Raw genomic sequence first — 27,689 nt, 5'->3', positions numbered from 1 at the left:
TTGCCCTGGACAGAAGGTGTTTGCTGGTGGGACTGCTCCTTTCTCAGCCCTCTCAATCTCTTTAGGTGACAGCAAGTCAAAATCTTTGAAGAGATAAATTGAATAGAGGGGTCATATCCAAGTCTTGGCTTGCAGAAGGATCTGCCCCAGGGCTTGGCAGTGTTTCTGCTGCGATGCCAGAGCTCTGGAGCATCTCTCCACCACAACCCACTTTGATGCCATCACAACCTTGCAGGCTTCCCTGAAGATTCACTCATCATCCAACACATTCTTCCATGAAGGAGCAATTTAGAATCATGGAATATGCTGAGTTGGAAGGTACCCACAAGGATCATCAAAGATCAGCTCCTGGTCGTGCACAGGACACCCCAACAATCCCACTCTTGTGCCTGAGAGAGTTGTCCAAATGCTCCTGGAGCTCTGGCAGCCTTGGGGCTGTGACCACTGCCCTGGAGTAGCTTCATACCCTTGAGAACATCTCTGGGTGATCCATGTCTGGAGGGGAAGGAAAGATCTGCAGCATCAGTGATTTATTTAGTTTGTGGTGAGAAGTGATGAGAGCTGCCCGAGCAGGGTGTGAGATATACCTAAAAAACTGAATCTATACAAACAAGAAAGGAAATTACAGCAGCTGTGGAGCAAAGCTCCCATGTCTCTTGTCCAAACACCAAAGCTTCCCTGGAGGAAGGTGTGTTGGACACTGTGCCCTGAGGCCAGTATTTGGGTCTAGAGTAGCTGGAGGACCAAACACAACCAGCCCTGAAGAACCTCCAGACTTGTGCCAGTCTGATCTGCAGTCTGACCATGACTATCTCAGCTGGCTTTTTTGCTCTGATTTTGTCTTTTGGGGATCAGCCTGAGAACAGACCTACATTTTATCATGTTTAGACACCAGCCCAAAGCAACACTGAGCAGTAAGAAGCACAGTCCAGCTTGGGATCATGCAACCCAGCTGCTTGAGCTTTGAGAGCCCAGAAAAGCCTGCTTGAACCATAAGAGGAGCATGGAAACTGCCACTTCATCAGCAGATAAAGCTCTGCCAGTGCTGCCTCCTTCTGAAAACTCTCCTGAGGACCTATTCACATTTCCTTCACCTTCCTATGTCTGATTTCAGATCACATGTCACACTGCTTGCAAAGCCCAGCTCACAAAACAAGAACACTTCAACACCCAAGTGCTGCTGCTGTCAGCCCAGAACACTCTGGTGGCTCAGCAGAGCTTTGTTAAAGTCTCTTCGTTCCTCCAAAAAGTTTCCTCCATGCTTCTTTTTGAAGGTTTCTGACCCATTTGTGTGATTTCCAGGCTGAGTGAAGTGATGAACCCCCTTTCCTTCCCCTTCATCTGCTGTCAGCTGAGACGGGCTCCTGTGCCTCTAGCCCTTCTGACAGACCAGGCCATTTTGCAGGCATTTCAAAGAGATTCTGACCAGCAGAGCCCTGAGCTTCCTGCAAGCCAGGACAGCAGCAGAGCCTGGATGGGAAGGGTGTGAAGAGCTGTAACTTCCCAGGATGAGCAGCCCCACAGGGATCATGGTGTAAACTCCACCTCGCCCTGTGCCCAGAGCTGCACACCCTCCTCTCTGCTCCCAGCTTGCTGCAGTTCAGCCACAGCTTTGGCCCAGAGGTGACATTTGGGGCTTTATTGCAGATGCAGGTTGCTATGGTGAAATGACCTCCCGAGCACCCTGGAAAGTTCAGAGAACGATTTAGAATACTTGCAAAGTCATTGACTTGCTGTGCCCAGCTGATGGCAGGTCATCACCCAGAAAGCAGCAAAGCTGTGTCCTCATCCCCTTTGCATGAAACCTTTATTCTCTCCTGGTGTTCTCTAGTGCTGGTACTGCCAGTCAGACTGTGCTGGGATGTTTCTGGTGCCTTCCTTCCCTCTGGAAATGTCCTTCCTCATTTTCTCTTTCCACATGTGGAAATCTGCACAGCCCTGAGCAAGGCAAGGATGGGTACCTTGTGTCTAGTGCTGAGTTTGCAATGCCAAGGTGGGGGGCTGGTCCTGCTACACCCAAACCTCTGAGCTTGGGCCTGGCTGAGAATCCATCCTTCCTCTCTCCCTTCCTTCCTTCTCAGGGGGAATGAGACACAGGCACATCTGCAAAGGGCAGAAGAGCTTTTTTAGCTCCCAAGCACCCACACTGTTTATTTGCAAGTGACTCAACCAGACTCTAATGGGTTTGTGGACGCTGCACAATTCACCTCTCTCTTATCTTGGGAATTTTCATTACCTTTTGGGCAATTTTGACAAGGATTCAATTTTCCCCACCTACACACACATCCTGCTGTTCTCTCATTGAACACATCAATTAGCAGCCAAAAAAGTCCTCAGCACCTTTCCTCCCCCCAGATTCAGCCTCCCCCATCAGCCTTTGACAACATTTCCTTGTGCCGTTACCCACCGCAAACCAGGTCCGGCCTGAAAGACTGAAATTCTTCACACCTGATCCATGTGCTGCTCATCTCACAGATATCTCTGTGCCATCCCAGGAACAGAATCCAAATGCCCCAAGCAGGGACAGACCCATGTGTTGCACCTGCATCCCTGCAACAGCACCTGCCAGCAGCACCCGTGCAGTGGCAGAAGAAGTGTAAAATTTCCTATCATTCTCATCCAGAGTATTCCAGAGGTATTCCAGCTGCCTTTGCAAACCAGTGAGCTGTCTGATGTCCTGAATTTATTCCTGCTGGGGTACAGACAGCTGCAGCATTTTCCATCAGTCCAGTTTTTTCCAGAAGGTAGAAACTGATTCTTCCAGCCTGGAGACACAGCAGGATCGAGGGTGACCTGTGGGACACCTCCCCACGCTCCTGCTCCCTCCTTCAGGTGTTGCTTTCAGCCACCACCAGCCAGGACAGCAGGGTGTGTGCTCTGACCCAGGGCAGCACCATCAGCTCTCTTTTTTCCTTGAATTCAAAGCAAACATCAGCCTAATTTAATTTTTAAAGGAGACCCTGAGATCTGTGTCTGCAGACCGAGCTTTGGGAAAGTCTAAGGATGACACTGGGAGGAAGCTCTGCTGTCACTACCATAAAGGGCCTGGATGGTGGCAGCTCCATCCCTGCCAGCCCTGAGCCAGGGCAGGGCCTCAGGGACACCAGGATGCTGATCCCATCTCAGCCCCATGCACTGAAAGGTGGAAGTGAAAAGCAGATATGATGTCTGGGAAGGTTTCCAACACGGTTTTTTGGTTTTTTTTTCCCTTTTCCTCCTGATTTAAGCTCCAAATCTGTGACAGCCTAAAAGGTCCCTGGACACAGCAACATTCAGGAGCAGGAGATGGCAGCACTCCCCAACATATCCCAAATCCCTGGGCATTGGAGGTGGGCAGGGCAAGGTCCGGGGTAGATGTAAGGAGCATCAGCCCTGGCAGCCACACCTGCTGCTGGCTCATGGATTCAGAACTGCTGTTGTCAGGCAGGGAAGGAGTGAAGGGGGCCCTTAACATCCCACCTGCAAACTGCAACAGAACTTCCTAAGGATGGAGAAGAAGCAGGAAGGGGAGTGCTGGGGAGCAGCTGCTCAGCCCTTGCAGTGCCAAGAAGCCCCATCTCCCCCACCCTGCCTGGCTCCATCCCAGTGCCCAGCAGGACCTTTATGTAACGAAGGAAAAGCTTTCCCAAGTGTTAGGTGAATTGTGCTGAAGGTCCCAGCTCTGGAGCAGACAGAGGCAAATCCCAACTGGAGCATCCACAGGGGTGAGGGCAGGGGAGCATCTCCTGAACCCCTGAGTGACCAAGTGCTTGGGTTCCTCCGTCCTTCCTGGGACACAACAGCTTCACCTGGGAGAGCTGTTCCAGGGAACGTGAGCCTTGGCTGCTGCAGGAAGGCCGGCAGAAGGGAGGGCTCCAGCAGAATGAGTTTTCTCTCGGGTTCCACGCTGCGTTTGAAGGGTAAGAGCACCATCTTGTGTCACAACTCGGACTGCTCCTGCTCCTGGCCAGAAGCTCAAGCAGAGTGTACCAAGCACCAATCCACATCTCTTCCCATCAGCTCCCCTCCCACCGTCATCCTAAAGTGCTTTAAAAAGTAGGAAACAATTTGCACTCAAAATAGGTGTTTTTAAAAAAGTGTAACTACACAAAATCACAGTGAGTCCTGCAGGCCCTGCCAGGAGCTGGTGTGGTCCCTGGCCAGAGGCCCCTCACAGCTTGTTCTACAGTAGAATTAAGGGGCATTTGTGCATCAGAGGTCACCAGGATGTTCAGTACCAGCTCCAGACCTTATTGCTCAGACACGATGCTGAAAATGGGAGTTGAAGGCAAAAAGAATTCCAGATTTTGGGTTACTATTTATTCCATAGTTGAAAAAGGGGAATAGTCTCCATCAGTAAGTGTGAGGTTTATTTCAAGCAAAAAAAAGTATTTTTCAATAAAAGCATTCACATTGAACAAGTTTATTAACTATGTGTGTATTCTGCCCTGAACCTATTTGTGTAGGACACTGATACAACTGAGAGAACTTCTGAAAAATCTGCCTCACAGTGAGTGCTTTTCCCATGATCCCATGCCCAGTGCAGACAAGTTTGTTATTTCCAATGGCTTCAAACACCGTTTGGAACACCTTAGCTCAGTTCACAGCTCTATTCTCACATCTCTCTCAACACCAGATCTGAAAAGTTCAATTACTTATGCACAGACCTGAGGGGCTCCAGGGCTGCTGGAAGAGCTGAAACTTCCAGAGTGAAGATTTATGTTTCTTCCCTTTTAATACAGACACACTCTGCTTTAGCACAGTGCAGTGTGTGACGTGCCTGGGAATGGACACAGCCCCAGAACCATCACTGTGAGGAGAGGGAAATGCATCAGGACATCTGCTTTGGACAGGCAAAAATCTTGCAGGAAAACTCCACTAACCAAGCAAAAATTATGGTGCGTTTGTTAAGCACCAGGTTAATAAAGTTTCAAGTTGGTACAACAGTGGTAACAGTACATTTGGTGGTTCTCATCCATGGATGATTCCAGCGTTTGCACATGCAAGTCTGAAGAATTTTTTTGTTCTGGAGGTTTTAAACAACTTCATGTGGGCCCTTCACCAGTGCCCAAGTGCAGCAGTAACACCTGCAGTGACACTCACAGGGAGGGCAGGGGGGCTTTGCATCCCCAGCACAGCTGGGAAGGGTCTCTGTGCACCAAGCAGGGCTCCCCCAACCCCTGGGAATAGCCAGGGGTTCTTAGGGCACTCCTGAAACACTGATCAGGACACACAGCTGGGACAAATGTGCTTAGGAAGGGGCAGGCGAGCTGGGAAAACACGAAACCCTGGCCCTGGCCAAGTGTTCTGTTTTTGCAGTCACCACATCCTCATTCTTCTGCCTTAAAAACACATCATCTCCTTTGCTGAGCAGGAGTAACCAGCGAGCATTTGATGAATCTGTGCTAAAACAATTTCAAAAATAAATCTCAGTGTCAGCATCTATTTCATCCAAGCTACTTTAAGCAGATCTCCTCCTGTATCTTAAGAGAGGCACAGACATCACAGCTTTTCTTCACAGCTTTTGTTTGGGCCCAGTATGAGAGAGCAGGATAACACTAGTCCTGGACAGACTCAAATACATCATTGATAATGGCAATATTTGGTGTTAGTGTAAAATCCCCAATATTGTGCCTTCTGATAGCACCAAAACTCTGCAAAATTAATGAGACTACAAAGAACACACTGCAACATATGCATGTTTCATATACATATTTATATATATTTCATGTACAAAGTTACATTCTGAACCCCATGGATTCAATAATAGAAATAAATACTGAAATAACTACACTGCTATATGAGCTCTTCCGCTCACAGAAAAGAAGCCTCAAGTTTTAACAGACAGCAAGTTTAACGCTGTAGAATCCATCTCAGATTACAGAGGCAAGTAAAATTCAGCGTAAAGTGTCCAACAGACAAAACTTTCAAAAATTACAGACCATAAAATGTTTAAAATATATGTTTAAAAGATTGAGAAATGTGCATCAACAAAATTAATAAAGGAAACTTAATCTTGTTAGAGGGTGGGAGAGACATTTAGTGTATAGAAAAATGCTTTGAGGTGCAACATAGGTTGTTACAATATGGCATAACCCTGTTAGAAAAGAACACTTAATTTCCCTAAAGAAGAACTGTATTTGAGTTTACCGTGTCTCATTTTACAGAGCAGGGCCTTCACAACACCCCACCTCAACAGGGCCACTTACTGAGTGCTAAGTCAGGTTTAATCCTTTGGTAACTTTTATAATACTCACATGGAAATAAATATTCAGTTACACAGCATTTTTTAAAGACACACGTTCTTTAGAACAGTTAGTATAATAAAACAGATTTAACATTTGTTTGTTACTAAGGCAGCCTATGATAAAGTGTCTACGCTCCATCAGCTCGATCCCATCCGGCGCAGGAAGACCTTCCCAAGGAATGGACAATGCAGCCTCACCCTCACCATGCAAGCACCCCTACCCAGGCAAGTCATGTGCTGCATATTTTGTGCTCGAAATGTTTCCAAACTATTAACAAGCTGTAGCTATCAAGAGATTAGCTCCTATTTATATGATGCTTTAATCACGAGTGTAATGCATAAACACATTCTTGAGACGGAGTTGAGGATGTATTGTCATCCCAGTGCCTGGGGTTTGCGTGCTTTATTCACCCTTCCAAGTGACCTTAAGGGGAGTTTATACAGCCCAGCACACTGTGATGACAACAGGGACCCAGTTAATCTACTGTACCTTAGGACAGGGGATACAGTTTTTAAATGAGAAATACAGAGAAGTGCACATGCCTTTATCTACACCCATAGTGGTAACACAGTTCAACTACTGTCTGCTTTAAAACCCTTCCACTTTTGGACAGAAACAATCAATCATTCTCTGAAGGATTTGCAAGGGTGGCCCACTGAGGTGACTAAAATGGCACAGTGGGCCAGCTCCATTTGGCAAAAGACCAGGTACACACTTGCCAGGTTGCAGTGCTCCAGCTGGAGCAGTAACGCTGCTCAGAGAAAACAGCTCGTCTCTAAAAACAAAATCCTACAAGAACCAAGGAACAGAATTGTGCGCTTTTTTTTCTGAGGACATGAGAATGTGACAATCAACCAGCAAGTCAAAAACTTCGGAGATTGTGTTTTCCAAAGAGAAAAATAAAAAAAAAATCAAGAAAATGGCAGGAAAAGCAATGAAACTGCACCACTCACAGTGAAGATTCTGCACAACAGTAAAAGTTTAGACAGCATTTTTCTTAAGACATCCAATCCCATAAGTTAATTGAGATGTGCTTCATGTTCAGCATACATGCCTGTAAGTTTAAAATAGGTCTAAGAGTGTTGACTCAGGTTACTTTTGTATAATTGGTATTTGTATAATTTTTAATAAGCTTCCAGACTTTGTATTTAAGCCGAAGTACTTTAAGAGTGACATTCAAGATGAATTTGGAAAGCAAATTATGAACATGCTCTCATCACTTTTGGCATTCTGAAGAGAAAAATACTACCAAGATATTAGACATCTTTAATAAGGATTTTTACTACATAGTTCATGTCCTAAATACATATTTACGAGAGGAACAGCTGTATACAAAATATGTCGCTTAAAAAGTATTTATACATATAAATCTAACCAGTAGACCTGAATGGAGATTTTCTGGTTTATCAGCTATGATATGCATTTGAAAAAGCTGCCTAAATATATATTTACACAATAGACCTCAGCTAAATGTGTTCATTTAAAAAATTAAGAAAATATATAAACACATGTTTGCCTGATAGACCAGAACTGCTCCTATTGCATAAAAATGTTTAGGCAGTTTTAAAAAAGTGTTTCTATATTTACTCCTCTGAAACTGTTCAGTTCTCTCACATAATCAAGTTACTATATTTCTCTACTAATCTGAACAGCTCCAGCCTTTTGGGGGTAAATGCTGGATGTTTATTAAAACCCCTCAAAACTTTTACTTTCCAGAGACTAAATGAAAAAACAAATCTGGGTACAGAAATCATGAAATGTTTAACTTAGGTCTGATACTAATGCAGAAATTTCAATTTAAAAGGAAGACAGTCTTGAACTCACATTTATGGTTAAAAAAATAGATGGCGAGTAGACAGAATGTCAGCCTAATATTAGAGTCTCCTGACTTTCAGTAATTTTCTCAATCTTTGTGTTACCTGATAATATTGCTGCTAAATTATTTACTTTTTTTACTAAATTGGGGTATGGAGCTACAAAACAATACATTTGGTACCTAATGATCTGGCACTACAGCTCCTTACGATCGCACTTGGGCAGAATGTGGGGTTTTTTCTGTACACCCTCAGTCTTTTCTCATGCTCTAATTCAGGTCTCCAACCTTCACACATGTAGTGCCTCATGAGTTTGACCAACTAGGCAGAGAAGATCATTCTAGTGCTTAGGACATAAGGAGTTAAGACAAGAAAAGAACAAAACATATCCCCTGTTTGAGAATTTTACAGTTATTTTCCAATTTAAATGAACCTAAGAATACCCTTTGGAAACAGTTGTTCCGTATCAGGGAGATGGAAAAACATTATGCTCAAAATTGCTCATTACTGAGGGCAGCAGTTCTCAAACTTTAAGGTTCAACAGTGAAAATACGATTTTATTTAAATATTTTCATTTTAATTCCTATACAGCCTCTTTCCTCCCCCCCAAATTCTGATGAATGTAACAAATTAAACTGTGTACACTATATGAGCAAGATCTTCTAGGTTTGAAAACAAAAGCTGAAATACAGTTTGCTTTAGCCCTCACTGAGTATTTGGATGAGTCTTAATAATCCATCTCCTAATTCGTCCATTTTTTTTCATACTCTGGGAATAACTTTGCTGTTTTACCCAATGCATTATACGGTGAAATGAAGCTCAGTTGGAACAAAGCTGAACTCAAGTGAGACTACCAAAGAAGTGAACACATTAGATTGCTGTGGTACAGTAAAACTGTCTCAGCTGCTCACTGTGGTGCGCACACCAGCTGGAGAAACATCTGATTTCCTCACACTGTTCCATGTAACACGGGTGCAGTAAAACAGCACAAGCTAATTCCTGTATAGGTAAAGGTATGACAGGTTTGCAATATAAAGTTAAACAGCAAAGAAATGCTTCAACATCATGTAGTGAAACAGGTTCACAAAATAAAAAAACATGCAGAAGCTTTTTTTTTTTTTCCCTGTTTTTAAGGTCTCCAACTGCATCCTGCAGGCTCACTCACTGCCACACATGACTTGCCACACTATCAAGTGACTCCTCTCAGCTTTGGCTACAGAAGGTTCAAGTGGTAGAGCTTCTCCCAGGAGTTCAGATTCTCCTCCTTCATCACCTGGAAAAAACCAGCTTTGAATGAGGCAGCCAATAATCAGAAGAGCGTCAACACCACATGCAGCAAGACAAGCAAAACACTAAAAAGGCAGAAGTTGCCATATGCTGATATAAAAACATATTAAAGTCTGTGAATGTAAACAGAGTGTGTTGCATAATTATCTCAGAGCCCAGCGTTCTGCTGGCCATGTTCTTCAGTTCTAGACCAAAAAATAATGGTAGTTTCATAAGTATCCATGTTCTACATGTTTCATTACTTTTAACTCTTTAAGGTAGAGAGACCTCCTAAATCTGCAAACTACCAGGCAGATACAGAGATGGTTTTGCCACTAGAAAGTGTTCTGGGACAAACACAAACATATAAATGCTCTGGAGCAAGAGCTGTAATTAAGCACAAGTGAGACAACACAACATTCATGTCTATGATCAACCTTTCCCACTCTTTCCTCCTGTTCCAGTTATTCCAGCTTCCCACAACTCTGCCCACAGTGGCAAAGACAACCTTGAACATATTCTCCATTACTGCTCTTCAAAAAGAAGAGCAGTTTTGTAGCTGCACCTGAACTCTGGATGACAGGAGCTGACTGGGACCAAAGGTGACACTGAACTGCACATGGACAGCCAGAACCATCAATCCAAGGAGAAGGTCACTTTAATCAGAGGAAACAGGAACTGACCTACACCTTCAGGAAGGTGCCAAATCAAATTTTGGCTGGTGTTCTGGTTAGACTCCTTTGGAGGGCTGACCAGTCTAAACAGAGTAGCCCCAAACTGCTCTTGAGCAGTTTGCTGGGCTCATGTGGCATTGGCTGGGCTAATGCAGCACTGACACTCAGCTCCTAGCTTTGCATCATGCCACAGGGACAGCAAAATGAGCATTTGCAATGTGGCTGCTCCAGCTGCCCTGGAGCTCAGCACTTGAGCCCTCACTGCAGGGTGGCACAGAACTGCCTCAAGCCCTGCCTCGCACAGAAATCCAACAGGGGCACCCCAGGAACCTGCTTGGCACCGATTAGTGGGATGACAGGATTTGGGATGGCCCTCCTGGGTTTTCCTTTGTAGTAGCTTTTGTGGGTTGTTTTGCTGTTTGGTTGGTTTTGAAAGACTGCAGACAGATTCAGGCAAAAGGTCAAAAGCAGGCCTAAGAGTTGTGACACCTTTTTATGCGCTTTTTGTCAAGTGCAGACACCTTTTTATGCACTTTTTGTCAAGGCCTCCAGCTGCAGATTCTAAGCACAGAATCACAACAGCTTTCACTTTATTTCCCCAAAGAGTTCAATTTAAAAAAAAAGAATGTTTACACAAGAACTCTTTTGTGGGCTAGATCATGCAAAAGTGCTATCCAAGAAAAGCAATGAATAAATAAGATGGGCATGCAGAGATAAGAGATCTACTTTATCCCTTCCTTGAGTAAATTTTACACTGAGCATTCTTCACTTAACACGACTTGTTTTCCAGTCAGTCTGCATATTTAAGTAACTAAGGACATGTTTTCCAGCAGTTTGAGACAGAAGATTAACCTGCCAAAGAAAGACTGAAAGCATAAACAGGAAGGTGGCACATGACTCCAAAGCAGAGTTTCAAATAAACCTTCTTACAGTCACCCCAAAGGTCACGGTTTATTGGGAGGAGGAGGAGAAGCTGAAGGTGTGTGTCAGAATAAAAATACTTCTATCCCTGCAGTGTATAGTAAAGACTGTATATACTGACCACACAAATGCACTCATTGCAATTACAGCAGCAGTTATGATGTGGTTAATAACCTTTCAGTATGAAGTATGACTCATTTAAAGCTCAGATTTCTTACCCATTCTGAAGTCAATGTATCCTTCTCCACCGCTTATCACCAACATTGATTTTAAGGGACTCTGGTTGAAGGACTCTTGGGCTTGTTTATCAGCTGTTAGCTCTGTTCCACCACTACTCTGAGGGCAAACAACCTGACCTGGGTGAAAAACAGAACACATTTTTATGCCTTATCTCAGAGTAAAACCATCTGTGCTTGGTCACTGGATTGCCTAAAGCAGTTGAGTGCCTTCTTAACAGGCAAGTGCTCACTTAGCACAGCACCTTTTTCACAGAAGGAAGCAAAGTCCTTGTTTGTGACCAAGCCCTTTTCCTCCCATTAAACAGGGCTGCACTTAGCAATCAGACAAGTCTTGTAATTAAAATACAATACATTGTTTCTGAAAGTATGAATTCATACCCTTGCTATCTTTGCCTAAAAACATTGTGTTTAACTAAGCGAGTGCAGGAAAAAACACACCACAACCAAACCAAACAACCCCTTTTGAAGATGGTAACAAAACCTCACCTGGTACTGCAACAAAGAATTTCACAGCATCCCGGTGGCCGTGGAAGCAGAGCTGTGCGTGTGCCATGGAACAGTAGGGAATGAATGTCCCTGGAGTCACTTTGTCACTGTTCTCATCTCCATAGACACGGATCACACTCCCCGGACGGTTTCCAGAGCCTGCTGCTGCTTTATTGGCTGTAAAAGAAGAGGAGTTGTTTTCTGCTTCAAAATACAAATTGCTGAAGTGGTTATTTGTTAAGAAACCTTATGGTACCATCTAAAAGCTAAAGCCAACTTAGATAAAAATGAAACAGGAAGGCAGCAATGCCAATTCAAGACAGAGCTGGAAAGAAAAAGATTGCATGCTTCGTTATTTTAAGTACATCAGAAAATGGAGCAGGATTCTTATTAGTCTAGCATAAACACCAGATTTCAATATCCTACTTTTGGGAAAAAATAATTTGTGACAGGACTGTATCTTTCATAGAAAATAAGTACCTCTAATGTGTTTCAGTATGAGCAAATTCCATGTACTTAAACATGTAATTAAAGACAGTTTCATTCCAACTAATCATAAGGTATCCCCTTGCCAGCAAAAATTCTCTAGAAATAGCCACCTGTGGGCATGAAGGAGCTACCCTATTATCATTCTACATCTAGATTTTACTGAGAAGTTTTAAAATACATTAAACCAGAGAAGTACTCATGCTAGACATACAAGCCATCTCCATTCCAAAGACTATCAAAGTAGTGAAAGAAACAGTGATTTGTAACAAGACAGCAAATGATGTGGATTAATGACAAAGTTACAAGATGTGGTATCACATTGGCTGGAAGAAAAACAAAGTCTGTATGAGAGTTCAGCTGCAACACAGGATGATATGCTAAACTGCTGAGCAGATTGGTGGCCATTTAGCAAACATAAAACTGCTGCAATGCAGTAACTGCAAGTGGAAAAACATTTAGGAACATACAAAGGGTAAATCTATAAGGAGTGGGAAACAGCCTCAAAGTGGCTATTAGAAGCCTGAAAATAGGTTTTGGTTCAGGATCTGCACTTACCCCGCAGCCCCAGTAAACGTCCCTGGTGGAGGATTACAGCTAGTGAGAAAGGAGGAAAGGGGAAATGGATAGGTATGACAGTAGAGGAGAAGGATTAATGAGAACCCACCACTCATATTTTGGTTTTTGATAAGGTAGAGCTTAAAATTTTAGCTCCTAAAAAAAACCAATAGATATTTAATTACAGAAGATTCAATCAGAAGTCACAAAGAACAGCATCTTGTTATAGAAGTTTCAGAACAAACTGGACCACAAAAGCACTGCCACTGTCACGTGTTTTTAAAGTTTAATATTGATTAGCAACGTTTCCCCTTTCTCTCTTTCCTTGGCAGGAGGCTCCAGAAAAATATAGAACAACTCATGTTTTAAAGTACCCTTTTGGAACATCATCTGCTGCCCTGCTACTGAGACCCAGGGGACTGAGAGATGCCACTGCTCATGCAAGGATGTGACTGCTTTTAAATTCATTAATATTCCCCACCAGGATTCTCAACCCTGCTATCAGGCTACCCCCAAAAGGCTGCTCTGACCCACAACCAGTCAACAGAACTGAAATGAAACCAAACAGCTTTAATAGGGATTTCTTCATGTTCACTCCTGGTTTAAAACAAACTCCTCTGGAAACATTAAATTAAGCTTGACACAAATTAAGAGCTATAATTTTTGAAAGCATGATTTAAAGTGTTCCAAAATCCATGACAGGAAGTCTGTCCTTCCTTAGTACATTCATGCAAGGTAAAAAAAAAAAAAAAAAAGACATTTACTGAATGGATGGACAATGCAATGGAACAATATGAGAAACAATGCATGTGTGTGCTGTTCAACAAAGCAGGTAATACGTGAAGAGTTTTCACTATTACATCACCCTAAAACTTCACCTATCAGACTGCACTATTTTCTAGGTAGCAACAGTACAACTAGGACTATCAAAGGTCAGCATTTTATTTTCTGAAACTTCTGTCCACCTGTTATAACATTAGTCTCAGGCACAAGCGTTGAGGCTTCTTTTTGTTCTTTAAATGCAATCAATTTACACAGAGATTCTTCCCAAGCTTTACCTATTTAAGATTTGGCTTGCCCTTGAGCTGTTCTTTTCTCCTGAGGTTCAACTGCCCTTAAGTAGTTTCAGCCTATGACAAGAGTCTGGGATCTGTTATTAAGCAAATACCTGGATTTACATGACTGGAATTTGACCTAGATGTTAGTGCCCTGTTTGAAGAATGTGTTTACAGCTTCTGTAACTCTGAATGTGTCCTTTAAAGCAGTCTGTGCTACTCCTGATCCAGTCCTTTATACCCACACTGTATGAATTCTCAAGAACTAAAGCCAATCAAATTGTATTAGCAACAACACCAACTTGCTCAAATCAAAGAAAAATCTACTTTGTGATCATATGGTAATCAAAAATAACATTAATTAGAAAAGTAATGATGTCTCTTCTAAGCAATAAACATCTGTCAATGCTGCTAATGCTCAGAACACCTCTAAGGCTTCAAAGTGTCCCTTTGATTCAAGCCAACTCTACTCAAACTGCAGTACAGGAGATTCTGGAGACGTGTTATTTTCTCAGAGGAATTGTAACCACATGCACAGATTTAGGTGCTAAACATCACACAGGCCTGATCTGTTACAAACCTGAAAGAGTCAGACCTGGCAGTGAAGCTTTCCATCCATTAGCAAGCATCTAAGTGGTGTTTAACACTTTTTTTTGTGTGTCTACAGCATATTGCACAGTGCTATTCATTGATATTTTACTTACTTTCTGTTAATGGAATGGAGATGATGACACCATTTCCTGTTCCTACCCATAAACGATTACAAGACACCATAAGTGCTGTGATTCTCACAAATGAGAATCCCAGTTTACCAGTACCTAAAAACAAAAGATGCTTTTCATCAAAAATTATGAGCAAGAACAATTTTAGTTCTACAACAGAGACTCTTAAATACAACTCCCAAATCACACAGACAAGTAATTCCCTCCCACTTCAGGCAGAAACAAAGTAGAGGAGCACATTTAAGTTGTAAAGATAACCTAGAAGGCTACAACACTGTAAGCAAATTGAGAACCTTACTGCAAGAATCTAACATCAGCTATGAGAAAGCAAAAAAGGCGTAACAGCTCCTCAATGCAGCACAGTAAAATCTTTCGGGGCTTATCAGCTTTTAAAACAAACAAAAAAAGTGAGTTTACAGATCTAAGACAGTGGTTTGGTCTGACATCCATTAAAATTAATTTTTCATCCATTAGCATGATGAGGGGAGCAGAAGGCTGACAAGCCATGTGCAATGCACAGCAGTGACTTGTGAAGGATTTCCCAGGGCCTAATTGCCTGTATTTGTTGTGCAATGTAGGTAGTCAAACTGCTCTTATACAGATACTAATGAAAAAAATCAGAAAGCTTATTAGATTCAATAGCAATAAAAATTTGTGGGGGGGGGAGAAGGGAGGTTGAAAAAAGAGGCAATTTTTCCAGGCAGGTAATGGATTCCTCCCATTTTTAGCTATAAAAAAATGTATCAGTATAGAAAACGAGAAAGATTGTAGTGTCTCTATTGGTGCCTGCCCAACCCAACCATCATTTTCCTCATTAGTTCTGAGTTTTTAAGGACACTTTACACATCAGGTAAGGTCAGCAGACTGTAACAGATGACTGTAACAGACGACCCATCATCCTCATCATGCTTGACAGACTGACTTAGGCTTCTACTTCCAGATTCCAGTCTGCACAAACTGATCTTAACCGGCCTTTCCACCCACCCTTGCCCCAAACGTGCAGTGAGAACTGCCTGATCCCCAGCAGGAAAAGGAAGCTGCAGACAGCAAGAACACACCAGTTCTCCCTGGGAACTTACCGAGCATTTTGCTTACATAGGGCTCAATGTCCACATCCTGCAGGTGCTGGTAGGTGTGCGCGTGGTAGAGGCGCAGGGTGGAGTCCAGGCGGATGGACACCCACACCCCGTCCCCCACCCACGCCAGCTGCCTCACTTGGCTCTCCCTCCTTGGGTGGGCATCAAAGGACTTCTATGAAACATTGGGGTTCAAATCAGAAGGTGAAACAAAGGGAAAAGAAAGAAAGGTTTCTCTGTTACTCTCATACAGTCGGGACTGGCAATTTTAGGTCAAGCACAACCCTCTGATCTGCAAGATCACAGACAGCGTTTAGCTCCGCTTCAAATACCACGTGATGCTCTAAAATTGCTGATTCCCTTCCCTAAGTGTGATCTCAACGCTGTAACTTCTCACTCTGTCTTCATTTACACATCTCATCCCAGCCTGCTCCAGCTTCTGTCTCCCTTGACAGAAGGGAGAAGCTGGAGCCTTTTTGGTCTGAGATCCTCCTGCCACAGCACAAGGTACCTGTGCCCAAAAGGTGTCTTTCTTCCTTGTTCTGTCATGACCAACTCTCACAAACAAACCCACCTGTGCAAAATACACATTATCCACCAGCAAAACAATCCATTTCACTTTTATACGAACTTCATTTCAGTTTTCCCATATATTTATAGACTTCTTCACAAAAACAGGTTATTATTGGGTGATATTTTCAGAAGAGCTGAGCAGTCACCCTCAAAGGCCTGGCCCATGTCTCAGGCCAATTAGCAGGAGCTGAAACACTAATATTGCTCAAGGCTTGCAGAAACCTCAGCCACTTTCTGCCCTTGAGATGACAGATTAAACACTGCAGATAAAACACCAGCTCACACACCTTGCATAAACTCTTCTCTAACTGGAGGGAGAGTACATTCCAAATTAACACTTACAAACCGCTGAAGTGTGCAAAGACAGATTACAGAGAAGTTTACAGGCGGGTGGAGAACAAAATGAGGCACACACAGAATAAGCTGGGAGCTGGCCTTACGAGCTTTGCACAAGAACACTTTCCAGTTTCTGGCCAGCTAAAAGTGGAGAACTAAACCTCCCAAAAACTGGTTTCAATAAGTGAGAACTGTCTCATGGCTTTTAAGTCTTCCAAAACAATGAAAACACCTTAAAAAAATGTAATACTATTTCTTAAAACAAATTTTCTTGGTTGCCTGTTTCCGTACTGATGAAAACAGATGTTTCTGGAGTTACTCTGGAGTCTGAGCTGCAGCATTAAAACATAACATTTAACTATTTTAATCACCATTTGAACTTACCTCTATTTTCATGGCTTTTGGTTGAACAACATAGATTTTGTTCCTGTAGCCACACCAGACCTTGTCATGTACCACTGTCATGCACCGGATCGAGTGGTGCGGCCGGCCCAGGTCCAAGAGGTGATAGTTTGTCAAATCCCACTGACCATCTGCAAAAACAGGAGGAAAACAAAAAGCAAAACTCATAGGAACCTGTATTTAGTTTAAGGAAAATTTACAAGTACAAGTAACTATCTTAAATGTCTAATTTTTTTAAAGCATTGAAATAATCTGGGTAAGTCAATACAAGTTTATGGCTAGGCTCCTCATTAAAAAACCAGCAACTAACATCCCAAATGCTACTTTTTAAAAAAAATAAAGTTGTATGATGATTCAGGTTAAATACCCAGCAAAATATTTTTAAATCAGCAGGTTACCCAGTGCTACATGTCTGCTTGACTAGGACCAGTACCTGTGAAAACAAACAGCTTCCCACAGAGCACCAGGCACCTGCTGCTTGGCTGAACATCAAGTGTTGGCCAGTGCAGATTTTTTTAAAATATGCTGCAAGATCTTAAAAAAGGCACCCAAAATCTACTAAAAGCATACTAAATTTGGTTATTCAACACCAAGTAAAATTCTTCTCTAGACTGAGCTAAGGCCACAGATCATCAATGACATTCACTAGAGAGGCTTAGGGATTGTAAGCCGCTACAGTGAGTTTTAAGAAAAACCAACAAAACAAAACCACTAAAAACAAATTCATCCCAGATGCATCTTTTCCAGTATTGGCATTAGTGTTGCGAAACCTTTTTAATCCTTTTAAATGCTGAGCACAGGGATTTAAACATCACAAGGGAAAGATGAAATTAATAGAGAGGCTGTGGAAAAACAAGCTAACAGATAAGTTCCAGTTGCTCATAGTAAGACCTTCCCCTCCAGGTCCTATTTCTGGAGGCTGAAGAATGGAGCTGGTTCAGGAGCAGTTTGGGCAGAAATTCTGAAGGGATGCTTACAAAATTCTCACTGAAGGACTTGCCCAGAGATAACTTTTAACACTAACAAAACAGAAGGCATGACTATTGAGTATGATGAAAAAGCAAGAGAGATGATGATCAGAGTGGACTTTCACATAGCTTTTTCCTATTTAGCTCAGATCTATCCCATTCTCCATTTCAGAGTAAGAAAATATTCCATGAATGCACCAGAACAGTGCAAAAATGGTACTTGAATCTGCAACTGAAATAACAACAAATATTTCTTGTGACAACCCAAAATAAGGCCAAATGGGAATACATTATCAAAACATTACTTGTAGATGGCACATTTCTTCCCTGACTACTGTTAAAAATTCCCTGGTTTCCAGGTGTAACAGAATCCTTACCAACTCCCCGGTGAAAGATGGCGAGCGTCCCATCTGCCAGTGCAACCAAGACTATTCCTTTGACGTGTCTGGGGAAAAAGGAGGCACAACACCACTCTCTGTCAGACTGCTCTGCTCAGAAGGCAGGTTTAAATGTTACAGCATATTTGTTACAGTCACATTAGCCCTAGTGTTTTGATTTCTACAATATAGCTCAAGAGAAGGGATGTAACAAGGGGTCAAAATTCAGTTCAGAGAGCTTGAAATTAATGAATAGCTGGCTACAATGCCTGAAGAAAACAGCAAAGATAGCAACCTGTAACTGTTTTGCATAGCTACAGCTCATCACTTGGGCTATGTATTTCCAAGAGGTACAAGACTCCTTTTATTTTCCTAACTTCCCAAATGTTTTTCCACTGTCCCTCAAAGAACATGCAGGCAGTCATGGCAACTGACATTCCCAGTATCTGAGAAGGAAATATAAAACTACCTTGGAAAGTATTTTAACAGAAATTCTTTATGATTTACATGACATTCTTTCAGGACTTACACAATACTGAGAATAGAATCTTTAAGTTTAATGGCATGAACACATTTCCTCCACTGGGCCACTGACGAATGAACATACAGGCTGCAAAGACAAATCAGGAGGGATTAAAAGCACTACCAGACAAAAACAACCACAAGCAAAACCCTTATAAACTGAAATCCACAATCAAAGGGAAAATAAGCTTTCATCTTCCACTGGAAACTATGTATAGACTGAAAGCAAGAACTACATGAGCAGCAGAATGGCTTTTTCAGAGGCCTAAAGCATTACAAACTCCCTTGCAGACCCATCTGCAGTAAAAAGTACAATATATTTTTCTAGCATACTAATATACTGAAAGTTATGGAATTAACAGACCATAACAATTTCTTTGACTACAAAAAAAACCCCAGAACTTTTCTGCAGATGAAGCATTATCTAACAGAAAAGGGCTTGCTAATCACCTACAATGCTTCCTTTGAATTCTATGATGTCTAAAAATGCAGCAAAGCATTCAAGGTTTTGGCTCTCTTGAGATCTTCCTGCACTTAATCTTGACTCGAGACAGTTATCAGGTCTGTAGGCACAAGAAGCAAGCTTAAAGTAATTATTATAAATAAATGTAACACGATTAGCACTTCCTTACCATCCATTCTGTGCTCCAAGCCACATGGTTGGTAAAAGGCTACTCATTTTCTGTGCTTCTTCTCTCACTAGATCTTGCTCACTAGGCAGAACTGCAACATCCTTATATAACTCTGACTCAGTACTAGAAAAAAACACCAGTTAAAATACATTTAATGGAGTGCACAGATTACTCAGGCTATAACCCAGGTGGTTTACTTCACTACTGAGGGCTCCTACACTGGCTTTTGAAGTACATGAGGTGTTTAAAAACACAGTAACCACACATGAAAGTACAATACAGATGAAACCTCAATAACAATGAATTTCTTCAAGTGGACATTTACTTTTACAAGGAAAACTAGGTTCCATTCAAGCCTGTCAGTATTGTTATCTCTGGGGAATGGCAGAAGAGAGTCACAAATTAGTCTTGTACCAAGACTACTTATATAAACCTCAACACACTTAACAAGAATAAAAAAGTAGTCATTTTGTCTCCATGCTGTGTTCCTACAAACATTTTCTCTTTTTAAACACATTGTAAGAGGTATGAATACTGAGGCTATGTACTTAGGCTGATACACTGGAGATGCCTCTGTTGTATGTTGCACTCCCAAGGGATCTGTAAAGACATGCTCTGTGTAGACTCCAGTTTGTGCAATATCAGCTGTGTCTTCTCCTGTCCCTGCATTGACTTCTGTTGCTTCTGTTGCCTCCTCTGCTGTTGGAATGTTTTCATCTACTGAATTATTTTCAGTTGCAATATCTATGAAACAAACAAATTTGAAAAACTTTGAACAACTGCGATAGAATTTGCTATTGTTTAAAACAGCCAGAACTTGATATTTAAAACTGAAGTGAATAGCTGTTAAGCCAGACAATTACAATTTCCACATCAGAATCAAAAAAAGTCACATCAGAAATGCCCAAATTTTAGCAGGTTGCACTGTATAAACAAATGTCAAATGCACTTTAAGTATCAACCCAGTGACTGATGGCTCAGATTGGCCATTAAATTATTAAGTAGGACAGCAGTGAACAAGGCCAACCACCAAATATCCACTGACAATCATAGAACCCCACAGTTCTGCAGGGCACATGACAGAAAATAGTAAAAATGATTATTTTATAGAGAGTTTCACTTAAATCTCTATAAAGACTTTACAAAATCCAAGGCATTTATTTTAGTCACTCTTTGGAAAGATCTGCATTTCAAATATTACATTAAAATCTCTCTCTAGAGCAGGCACAAGAATTCCCTCAAAAGTACCTGCAAGAAGCAGCTGCCAATTCCCATTTCATGTCACCTCCACCAAGTTTTCAGCTACAATCTACAGACTTACAGAGAGCTCATGTCATCGCGGCTTACACGCTGTTAACCCCAGTAGCTGCACCACTCATTTCCAGCTGCACCTCAAGGTGTTTGGGCAGCCCTGACACACCTGCAATGTTTATCACATACCTGACTGTTTCTCTGCCACAGGTGAGGCCCCATTGGTGTCATGGGTGCCAGGAGCCCCCGTGACACCCTCAGCAGTGCAGCCCACCACAGTGATGCCCCCCAGCAGGCTGTCGGTCTCAGCAGAGCTGTTGCTGGTCATGCTGCCACACAGGGAGGATTTGTCCACTTGGCTGGAATCTGCTTCCTGGGACCCTTCTTCTCCTGCAGGGTAGTCTGTTTCCCTTGCCCCTGAAAGAGATTAAACTCTGAATCACAGAATATCCTGAGCTGGAAGGGACCCACAAGGATCCAGTCCAACTCCTGGCCCTGCACAGACACCCAACAATCCCACCCTTTGTCTCAGAGCATCGTCCAAATGCTCCTGGAGCTCTGGCAGCCTTGCTGCCATGACCACTGGCCTGGGGAGCCTTTTCAGTGCCCCACCACCCTCTGGGGAAGAATCTTTTCCTGATATCCAGCCTAAACCTCCCCTGACACAACTTCAGGCCATTTCCTTAGGTCCTGTCACTGGGTGTTTTTCATGGGGATGAAACTGAATCACTTCTCCATCTAATAATTAAGCTTCAAACTGAGTGAGCTCTCCAGCAACTGCGATTAAACATGCAGACAACCCCTATCTACAAGGTTATTTTAACATTACCAGCAAACATGGAAGATGCTGTCACAAAGCTCACAAAACAAAAGCAAGATCAACATATGCTGCACTAAAATGTCATTCACTGTATTTCAATCTGCAGTTTTCCAAATAGCTTACTGCTATTTTAATTATATCTTCCTCTAAAATTAGATTACATAACAGTGCACGTATGCAAGGACACCTATCTACATCTTTATGAAGAATTTAGGTGCAATAGGTCCTTTGTTCTGGAAGAAAAACTGTTTTTCTCATGTTCAACCCTCTTACACTTTCAAGACTTAAAATACACTCATATGCAATAAGGATTCCCTCTGCAGGAAGCTCCAAGACTTGCTGCTTATCTTCAAGAAGCTGAAGAGGTCAAAAAAGCAGCCAACATATTGTTCTTTTTGTGATGTTCACAATTCCATGAAATATTGACATTATTGCACAGTTTATAGTGCATCAAACAAAATAGTTCCCCTTGGCTGCTGACATCTCTCAGAGTTTTGGTTAATTTAGGTCAAGAGCCAGCCAAGAGCAGAACAGTAGGGTAGAAATGCAATAGTTTTCTGTACAACTAAACACTTTCTTATTGCTGTGTTACAGTAACATTTTATCACACTAAGTAACAAATGTGTGGGTTTTCATTGCATAAGAAAAGCTGAATAAGAAACAGTTAAATAAGCAGGAGCTGAACCAGCCCAACTCTTTACCTGGCACACTGGCAATACAAAGCACATGAGAATTACAAACAATGAAACTGTCCAGAATATTTCCTGGTTGATTTGCATCAATAATGATAACTTTTGTAGCAGAATGTGTGCTAGTACAGATCCAAACTAGACTGGATAATTCTTCCTGATGTTTCAGTTCCTTCTGCTGATCCTGAAGGAGAATAAAGGCAGAAATGAACAACAGAAAGGGGGATAAGAATAGAATTACTACCTTTTATCTTTTATGGTCTTACATTTTCACCTACAGAAATATACATAAATATATGGGAAGTTAGATATCTTCAATACCACTGTAAAATTACATGTAGTTACTTGATCTCTATGTATCTGAAGTATAAAGCTCCCTCATATTTCATACTTCTCTTAAAAATATAGAAAATATTATAATTGTACTGCATAATTATACAGTTAGAGCAGTATAAAATAAGAACATTATTGTCATGCCAACTGCCATACTCAGTATCACCACAGGTCAATGTGATATCCCCAGAGCACTTCAGAATTAAGCCTTTGTTTTTATGCCCTTAATATGAATTCCATTTATGGCAGTTAGAACATAAACAGTTCTGTCACAAATGGTTTTTAAAGGAGGCAGCACTGGTATAAGCAGTATGTCATTTCGATGTAAAATTGATTTGCTCCTGAGATTCGCCAGCAAGGGAAGAATCAAAGAATTTTTGTAGTCGGATTCAATAACCCAAATATCCTGAGCTAATGGCTACCCAAGAAAAATCTATTTGTTACCAATGAACCTGATTAGAAAATACTTTATTACTCTACAGTTACACAGTAAAGACATATAACTACGTAATTTATTAAATGTGCCTTGCAGTGACCTTACCTTGAGCTCCTGGTCTAGTTTATCTAAGCTACTCTGGGATCCTGTCTGCTGCTTATTGCCATCTGCATCCACACCAGTCACATCATTATAGAACACACTGGCACCAACCACAGACCCTCCATCTCGTGTCTTCCCTCCTGACAGGTTCACCCCTACAGCACACCACAGCTTGGGAGAAAAAGAAATGTTTCCCTTGAATCTCAAACTAAAAAGAGAGACACAAGCATTGTTAAATACACTAAGTGATATCAACATTATTATACATCCCTAGTCCATTTTAAATTATTAATTGCAATTAAAGTAATGTACATTTTACTGAGACATAAATTCTTCTTTACTATGTTTTAAAAAGAAACACCTTAATTTGAAAAAGAATGTAATTGAGTCCAAAATAAAAATATTCGAGCTACAGTTTGCCCAAGTCTCTCTACCATCACTGGAAATATCCTACCTTCATAGAAGTATCCTTCTCATCCAAAGGTCTCAGGTAAACAGGTACAGGCAAGTTCTTCATCTTATTTTCACCCTGTCCACCATTTGCCACCTAGGTAAAAAACAAACAAACAAACAAAATGGAAAAGCTTTCCCTTTAAAAGAGGTTTACAATCTTTGGAATCAGTTTCTCAGACTTTATTAAACACAGTTAAGAGTTTTTAATTGTTGTTTCTCTTAGAAAGATTCTTTACCGCAAAGTTCAACAAAAAAAAGCTGGAATCACTCAAACACAAGCTGTGAAATCATACGCTACTCAAATGTGACAAAACATTAAGCTGTTACCATTACATCTGAAAACATCATACCTGTTTGTACTTCTGAGGTAGACTCCAGCCAAAAGCCTGCACTCTGCCATCCTCCTTCTGGACATGAGCCTTCACCTGGCGGTACTGCTCCCTCTTCTGCTCCCGGCGCGAGGCTAAACTGGCTTCAGTTCTGGGCAAGAATCAGGATTGAGGAACCTCTTATTTATGATGCTCTTTAGAATCTCTTGTGCAATGGGAATTGCTGTTAAACTCAATAATCAAGACTTCTGTGGAAGCACTGGGTTACCAAGGGTATCCCTAGTTTTTTTCACCTATCAAAACATCAGGTTTCCTGTTGGCTATTTTTAAGGGACTGATGAAAACCAGGCAAAACCAGAAAGTCTATTGCCAGCATCCTCAATGGAAATTAAGTTGGGTTGTGTACTTCTACTCAGAGGTCCAAAAGTTGTAAATCAAAAGGATATATTGCCAAAACAAAGCACAGGAGAAAAAAAAAAAAATTACAGATACTTGTTAGCCTGACTCTTACGTGTACCTTAAGTACCTGTACAGTTGCTGCCCAGCTACAGTATTTGCATATAAAAGTGTACCAAGTGCTGCCTCCTATGCCTAAATGCACTTTTTTTGAAAGACAATGGTATTAGCAAGCAGAATATTTCAGCCAGGTGCTCAGAGTATTCACCCACTGCTGCACATTTCACTCTGCACTATCTTGAGTCCTTATGAATCAACATACACTTCAGGAGAACATTATACTTCACTTAGCAGCATGCTAATAATCTCAGAGGACTAAAAGAGTAAACACTTCATAGAGCATATCTAGTGGTATAAAACCAAAATGTCTTACTCTTCACTGAGGAATTCAAAGGCTTTAGATTTGTCACTGGGTAATTGAGATAAGGTGCTGCTTCTTTTCTTGACTGATGGAGTAATGTGCGAGGTTGGAGCATTATATTTAACATTGACAGGAGGTTCTGGTTTCTTTGCTGTATTGCTGGATGAACTGAAGAGCCTGCTAAAACTAGAAGAGAAAAAGACAAGAGTCAAGATTTGTCAGATATATCCAAATTTGATTATGCAGGCAAAACACAGCATATGCCAGCCTGCTCAAGACAGTTAAAATAAGAAACTGGAGCCCAACATAGTAGCAGCCACCACACACTCAGTAACACTCAAAGCACAAAAAGTCATGTCAGTAAGAAAAATTCTTAAAGGATTATTATCCTATTTGTTTATCAAATTCAATGGGAACTTCATCTCAAATTAACATCCACAGGGACCCAACAAAATTAGGATGTGAACATCACACCTGGAAGACAGTTCCATGAAGGACATTAGTTCATGCAGAGAGCATTTTAAAAACCCCACTATTTTCTAGGCAAAAAGAGAGAACAATTATCAGCAAATCACAACATCCAAAGGATTATTTGACAAATATCTTGTTGTGAAAAACACTGGTTTAGATTTAAAGAGCTTGAAGTCAGCAAGGACAATGTAACAATCAGTAAGCTGTACTTCACAGAGGGAAAGGAAGTTGAAATAAATGCAATCCACACGTGCTATTCAGGTTCCTACTTTTCATCATAAAAATGAATCCAGAAAAAATGTTCAAAACAAGAATCCTGGTGCATATTCAGCTAGAAAAAAAATTCCAGCACTTTGGCATTTAACTTCATAAAGTGCACAGCCACTCACTACATGCTGCAGCTTACAATACATTTAGTCTTCCAGACCAGTCTTACCGAGTTGGCATGCTGGGCAACAAGAGGAGAAAGGTTAAGACAACTTCATCTGCCAAAAAATAATTAGCTAACATACACAAATGTGCCAGCTAATTGCTTAGGGTCTTTATTTACTTCTGCCAGTGATTTGTGTTTCTATACTTACAACTGCCAAATGCTTGATCTCTTCTTCTCTTGCATGGCTGGATTTTCTCTTGATGCTCTACAAGAAATGAATTCCAAGTTTACTGGGTAAGCAATAATTTAAAAAGGAAAAGGAATGGAACAGTGTGTAACTCTTATTTTTAAAAAAAGGATTAAATCTTGAAAATAACAAAGCCTGTTTTTTCACATGCTACTCCTTTACTGATCAGAGCACAATACTGAAATTCCCACTAGAGGGAATAATAAACTTCATCCACATTTCTTTGCATCCCAAACAACTGGCAAGTCTTTTTCAGACAGTAGAGACAAGTCTGCATAATTTTGTAATGAAAACAGCTCAAAGAAAGCAGCAAACCATTTTAAATTATTCTGCCCCTTATTTAATATTTTAACCATTGCTTTTTGTTTTAAAGCCTATTAATCTTCAACACATCAGTAAATAATTGATAAAGTGAGTGTTCCCATAGCCACAGATAAGGGATAGGAGAGAATTTCTACAGCAGGCAATAGCTGCAGAAAAACAAGCCATGGCTGTGGGAATGTGCATCTTTCCTCCCAAAGGCTCACAGGCATGAGGACAATGGGAACAATTACATGTCACGGCTGTCCATGGCCAGCAGGCAGCACCACAGCCTCTGGTACCTGTGGTCAGGGACAAGGATGAGCTGGGCTGAGGTCTGAGGCAGGAGACTTACATTTTTAAACCATACCTTCCAAACAACTGAATATTCAGGATGCAAATGAGACCAAATCACCACCTTTATTGCTTATATTTAACACACTTTGCACAGCTTTAAACTGTTTTATCCTGAACAACCCAAGTTCTTCCAAAGGAATTATGCTCAGTCTGAAGACTACACTATCCCTATTTTGACATCACAAGGTATGTGTACACAGAGTAATTTTTACTGCCCAACAGATTAATATTATTTACAATTACCAACTTTTGTAACTGTTCCAAAATAAGCATCCCTTGAAAAAATGCGTGTATTTCACATCATACAAAGTAACACATCTTCACTGAGGTCTCACCAAGAACAATTCTGACAGATTATCTGCCCATAATTTAAAAACAAAGAGCCTCATGGAAATGAGGAAAACAAGCAGAAGGCAATGAACCTGCTGACCTGATCACTCTGCAGCTAAAAATCACAAGAAGCTCTGTGCAAGATTCTAAAAGAGCCTTTTCACCTGATCATCTCAGTCCATCGGACAGCCTCCTGCAGCTCCATCAGCCTCTCCTTGTACTGGTTCCTCTCCATCAGCACTCGGGCCATCTCCACACGTGTGAAGCGTTTCCGCTGCGCCGTGGGGACGTCGCTCTGGGCACACAGGGAAACAACCATGGCAGGGACAAAGGAGCACCACAGGGCCCTGCAGAGCCACCCTCAGCCTCCTGGTAACGGCCAGGCTAGGGCACAATTCCAGATTTCAAATAATTTGGGGCTTTGGAAATCGGAGTTCTACCTTCCTCTCCTCCCAGCTTTTGTATGCAACATAATTTGAATGAAAACAGCTCTTCAAAAAAGGAGTGTGATAATAGTGGTCAGAGAGGAAAGAAAGCAAACTAATCACTGTCAGCTTAATTTCCCTTGTGCTCTTTAGATCTTCTGTCTTTCCCATACAGGGAGGAACTTTACCACTACTTATTAGGCAGTAAATTTTAGTGGCACTCACTAAACACGTGGACTTCTAATGTCCCATTGAATTACACACACAAAACCACACACACATATACACCTACATCATCATCCTCTTTAGCCTTCTGTCTTGCTTCCTCTGCTTCTGCCCGAGCCCTAAATACAACATAAAAACCAGCTGCATTAAATACCACAGTAGGGTTTTTTCTCCTTTTTCTTTTTTACAACCACAGGATTAAACTTACTTTCTCAGCTCTTCTTCCAGTTCTTTATTTTTCTCTTCAAGCTTTTGTTTCGCTTGTTTTACAGCCTCTAATTCACCTTGTAGTACATCCTTCTCACAGGTCAATTCATCCACCTTTGCTATTAAATCATTCTTCACTACATTCAGTGCATTTCTACACAAACATTGAAAACACATGGTTACAAGGATG

General features: G+C 41.5%; 1 protein-coding gene across 5 annotated transcripts in view; it reads right to left on the bottom strand.

Moving 5' to 3' along the window:
- Positions 1-5,676: 5,676 nt before the first annotated feature.
- SPAG9 (sperm associated antigen 9) overlaps positions 5,677-27,689 on the bottom strand; it is a 62,184-nt gene continuing 40,171 nt past the window's right edge. For 3 of the 5 annotated variants that reach the window (XM_042032397.1, XM_042032398.1, XM_042032399.1), the window contains 21 exons: positions 27,501-27,653; positions 27,360-27,411; positions 26,807-26,937; positions 25,617-25,673; positions 24,577-24,750; positions 23,769-23,898; positions 23,420-23,512; positions 22,969-23,136; positions 22,107-22,278; positions 20,775-21,002; positions 19,883-20,078; positions 19,335-19,457; positions 18,710-18,790; positions 18,181-18,248; positions 16,818-16,966; positions 15,528-15,699; positions 14,431-14,544; positions 12,672-12,710; positions 11,628-11,804; positions 11,121-11,258; positions 5,677-9,314 (listed from right to left, as the gene is read on the bottom strand). In XM_042032397.1, the coding sequence (XP_041888331.1) occupies positions 9,199-9,314; positions 11,121-11,258; positions 11,628-11,804; positions 12,672-12,710; positions 14,431-14,544; positions 15,528-15,699; positions 16,818-16,966; positions 18,181-18,248; positions 18,710-18,790; positions 19,335-19,457; positions 19,883-20,078; positions 20,775-21,002; positions 22,107-22,278; positions 22,969-23,136; positions 23,420-23,512; positions 23,769-23,898; positions 24,577-24,750; positions 25,617-25,673; positions 26,807-26,937; positions 27,360-27,411; positions 27,501-27,653 (2,731 nt within the window). In that variant the 3' untranslated portion in view covers positions 5,677-9,198. The remainder of the gene's footprint in view (positions 9,315-11,120; positions 11,259-11,627; positions 11,805-12,671; positions 12,711-14,430; positions 14,545-15,527; positions 15,700-16,817; positions 16,967-18,180; positions 18,249-18,709; positions 18,791-19,334; positions 19,458-19,882; positions 20,079-20,774; positions 21,003-22,106; positions 22,279-22,968; positions 23,137-23,419; positions 23,513-23,768; positions 23,899-24,576; positions 24,751-25,616; positions 25,674-26,806; positions 26,938-27,359; positions 27,412-27,500; positions 27,654-27,689) is intronic. The other 2 variants (XM_042032400.1, XM_042032401.1) reach the window with 1 other exon arrangement.

Source organism: Corvus kubaryi, unplaced genomic scaffold (assembly GCF_017639235.1).
Source record: "Corvus kubaryi isolate FWS band 111438036 unplaced genomic scaffold, C.kubaryi_AGA036_p1.0 37353, whole genome shotgun sequence".
Classification (NCBI taxonomy): domain Eukaryota; kingdom Metazoa; phylum Chordata; class Aves; order Passeriformes; family Corvidae; genus Corvus; species Corvus kubaryi.
This window is presented reverse-complemented; position numbering and strand designations above follow the sequence as displayed.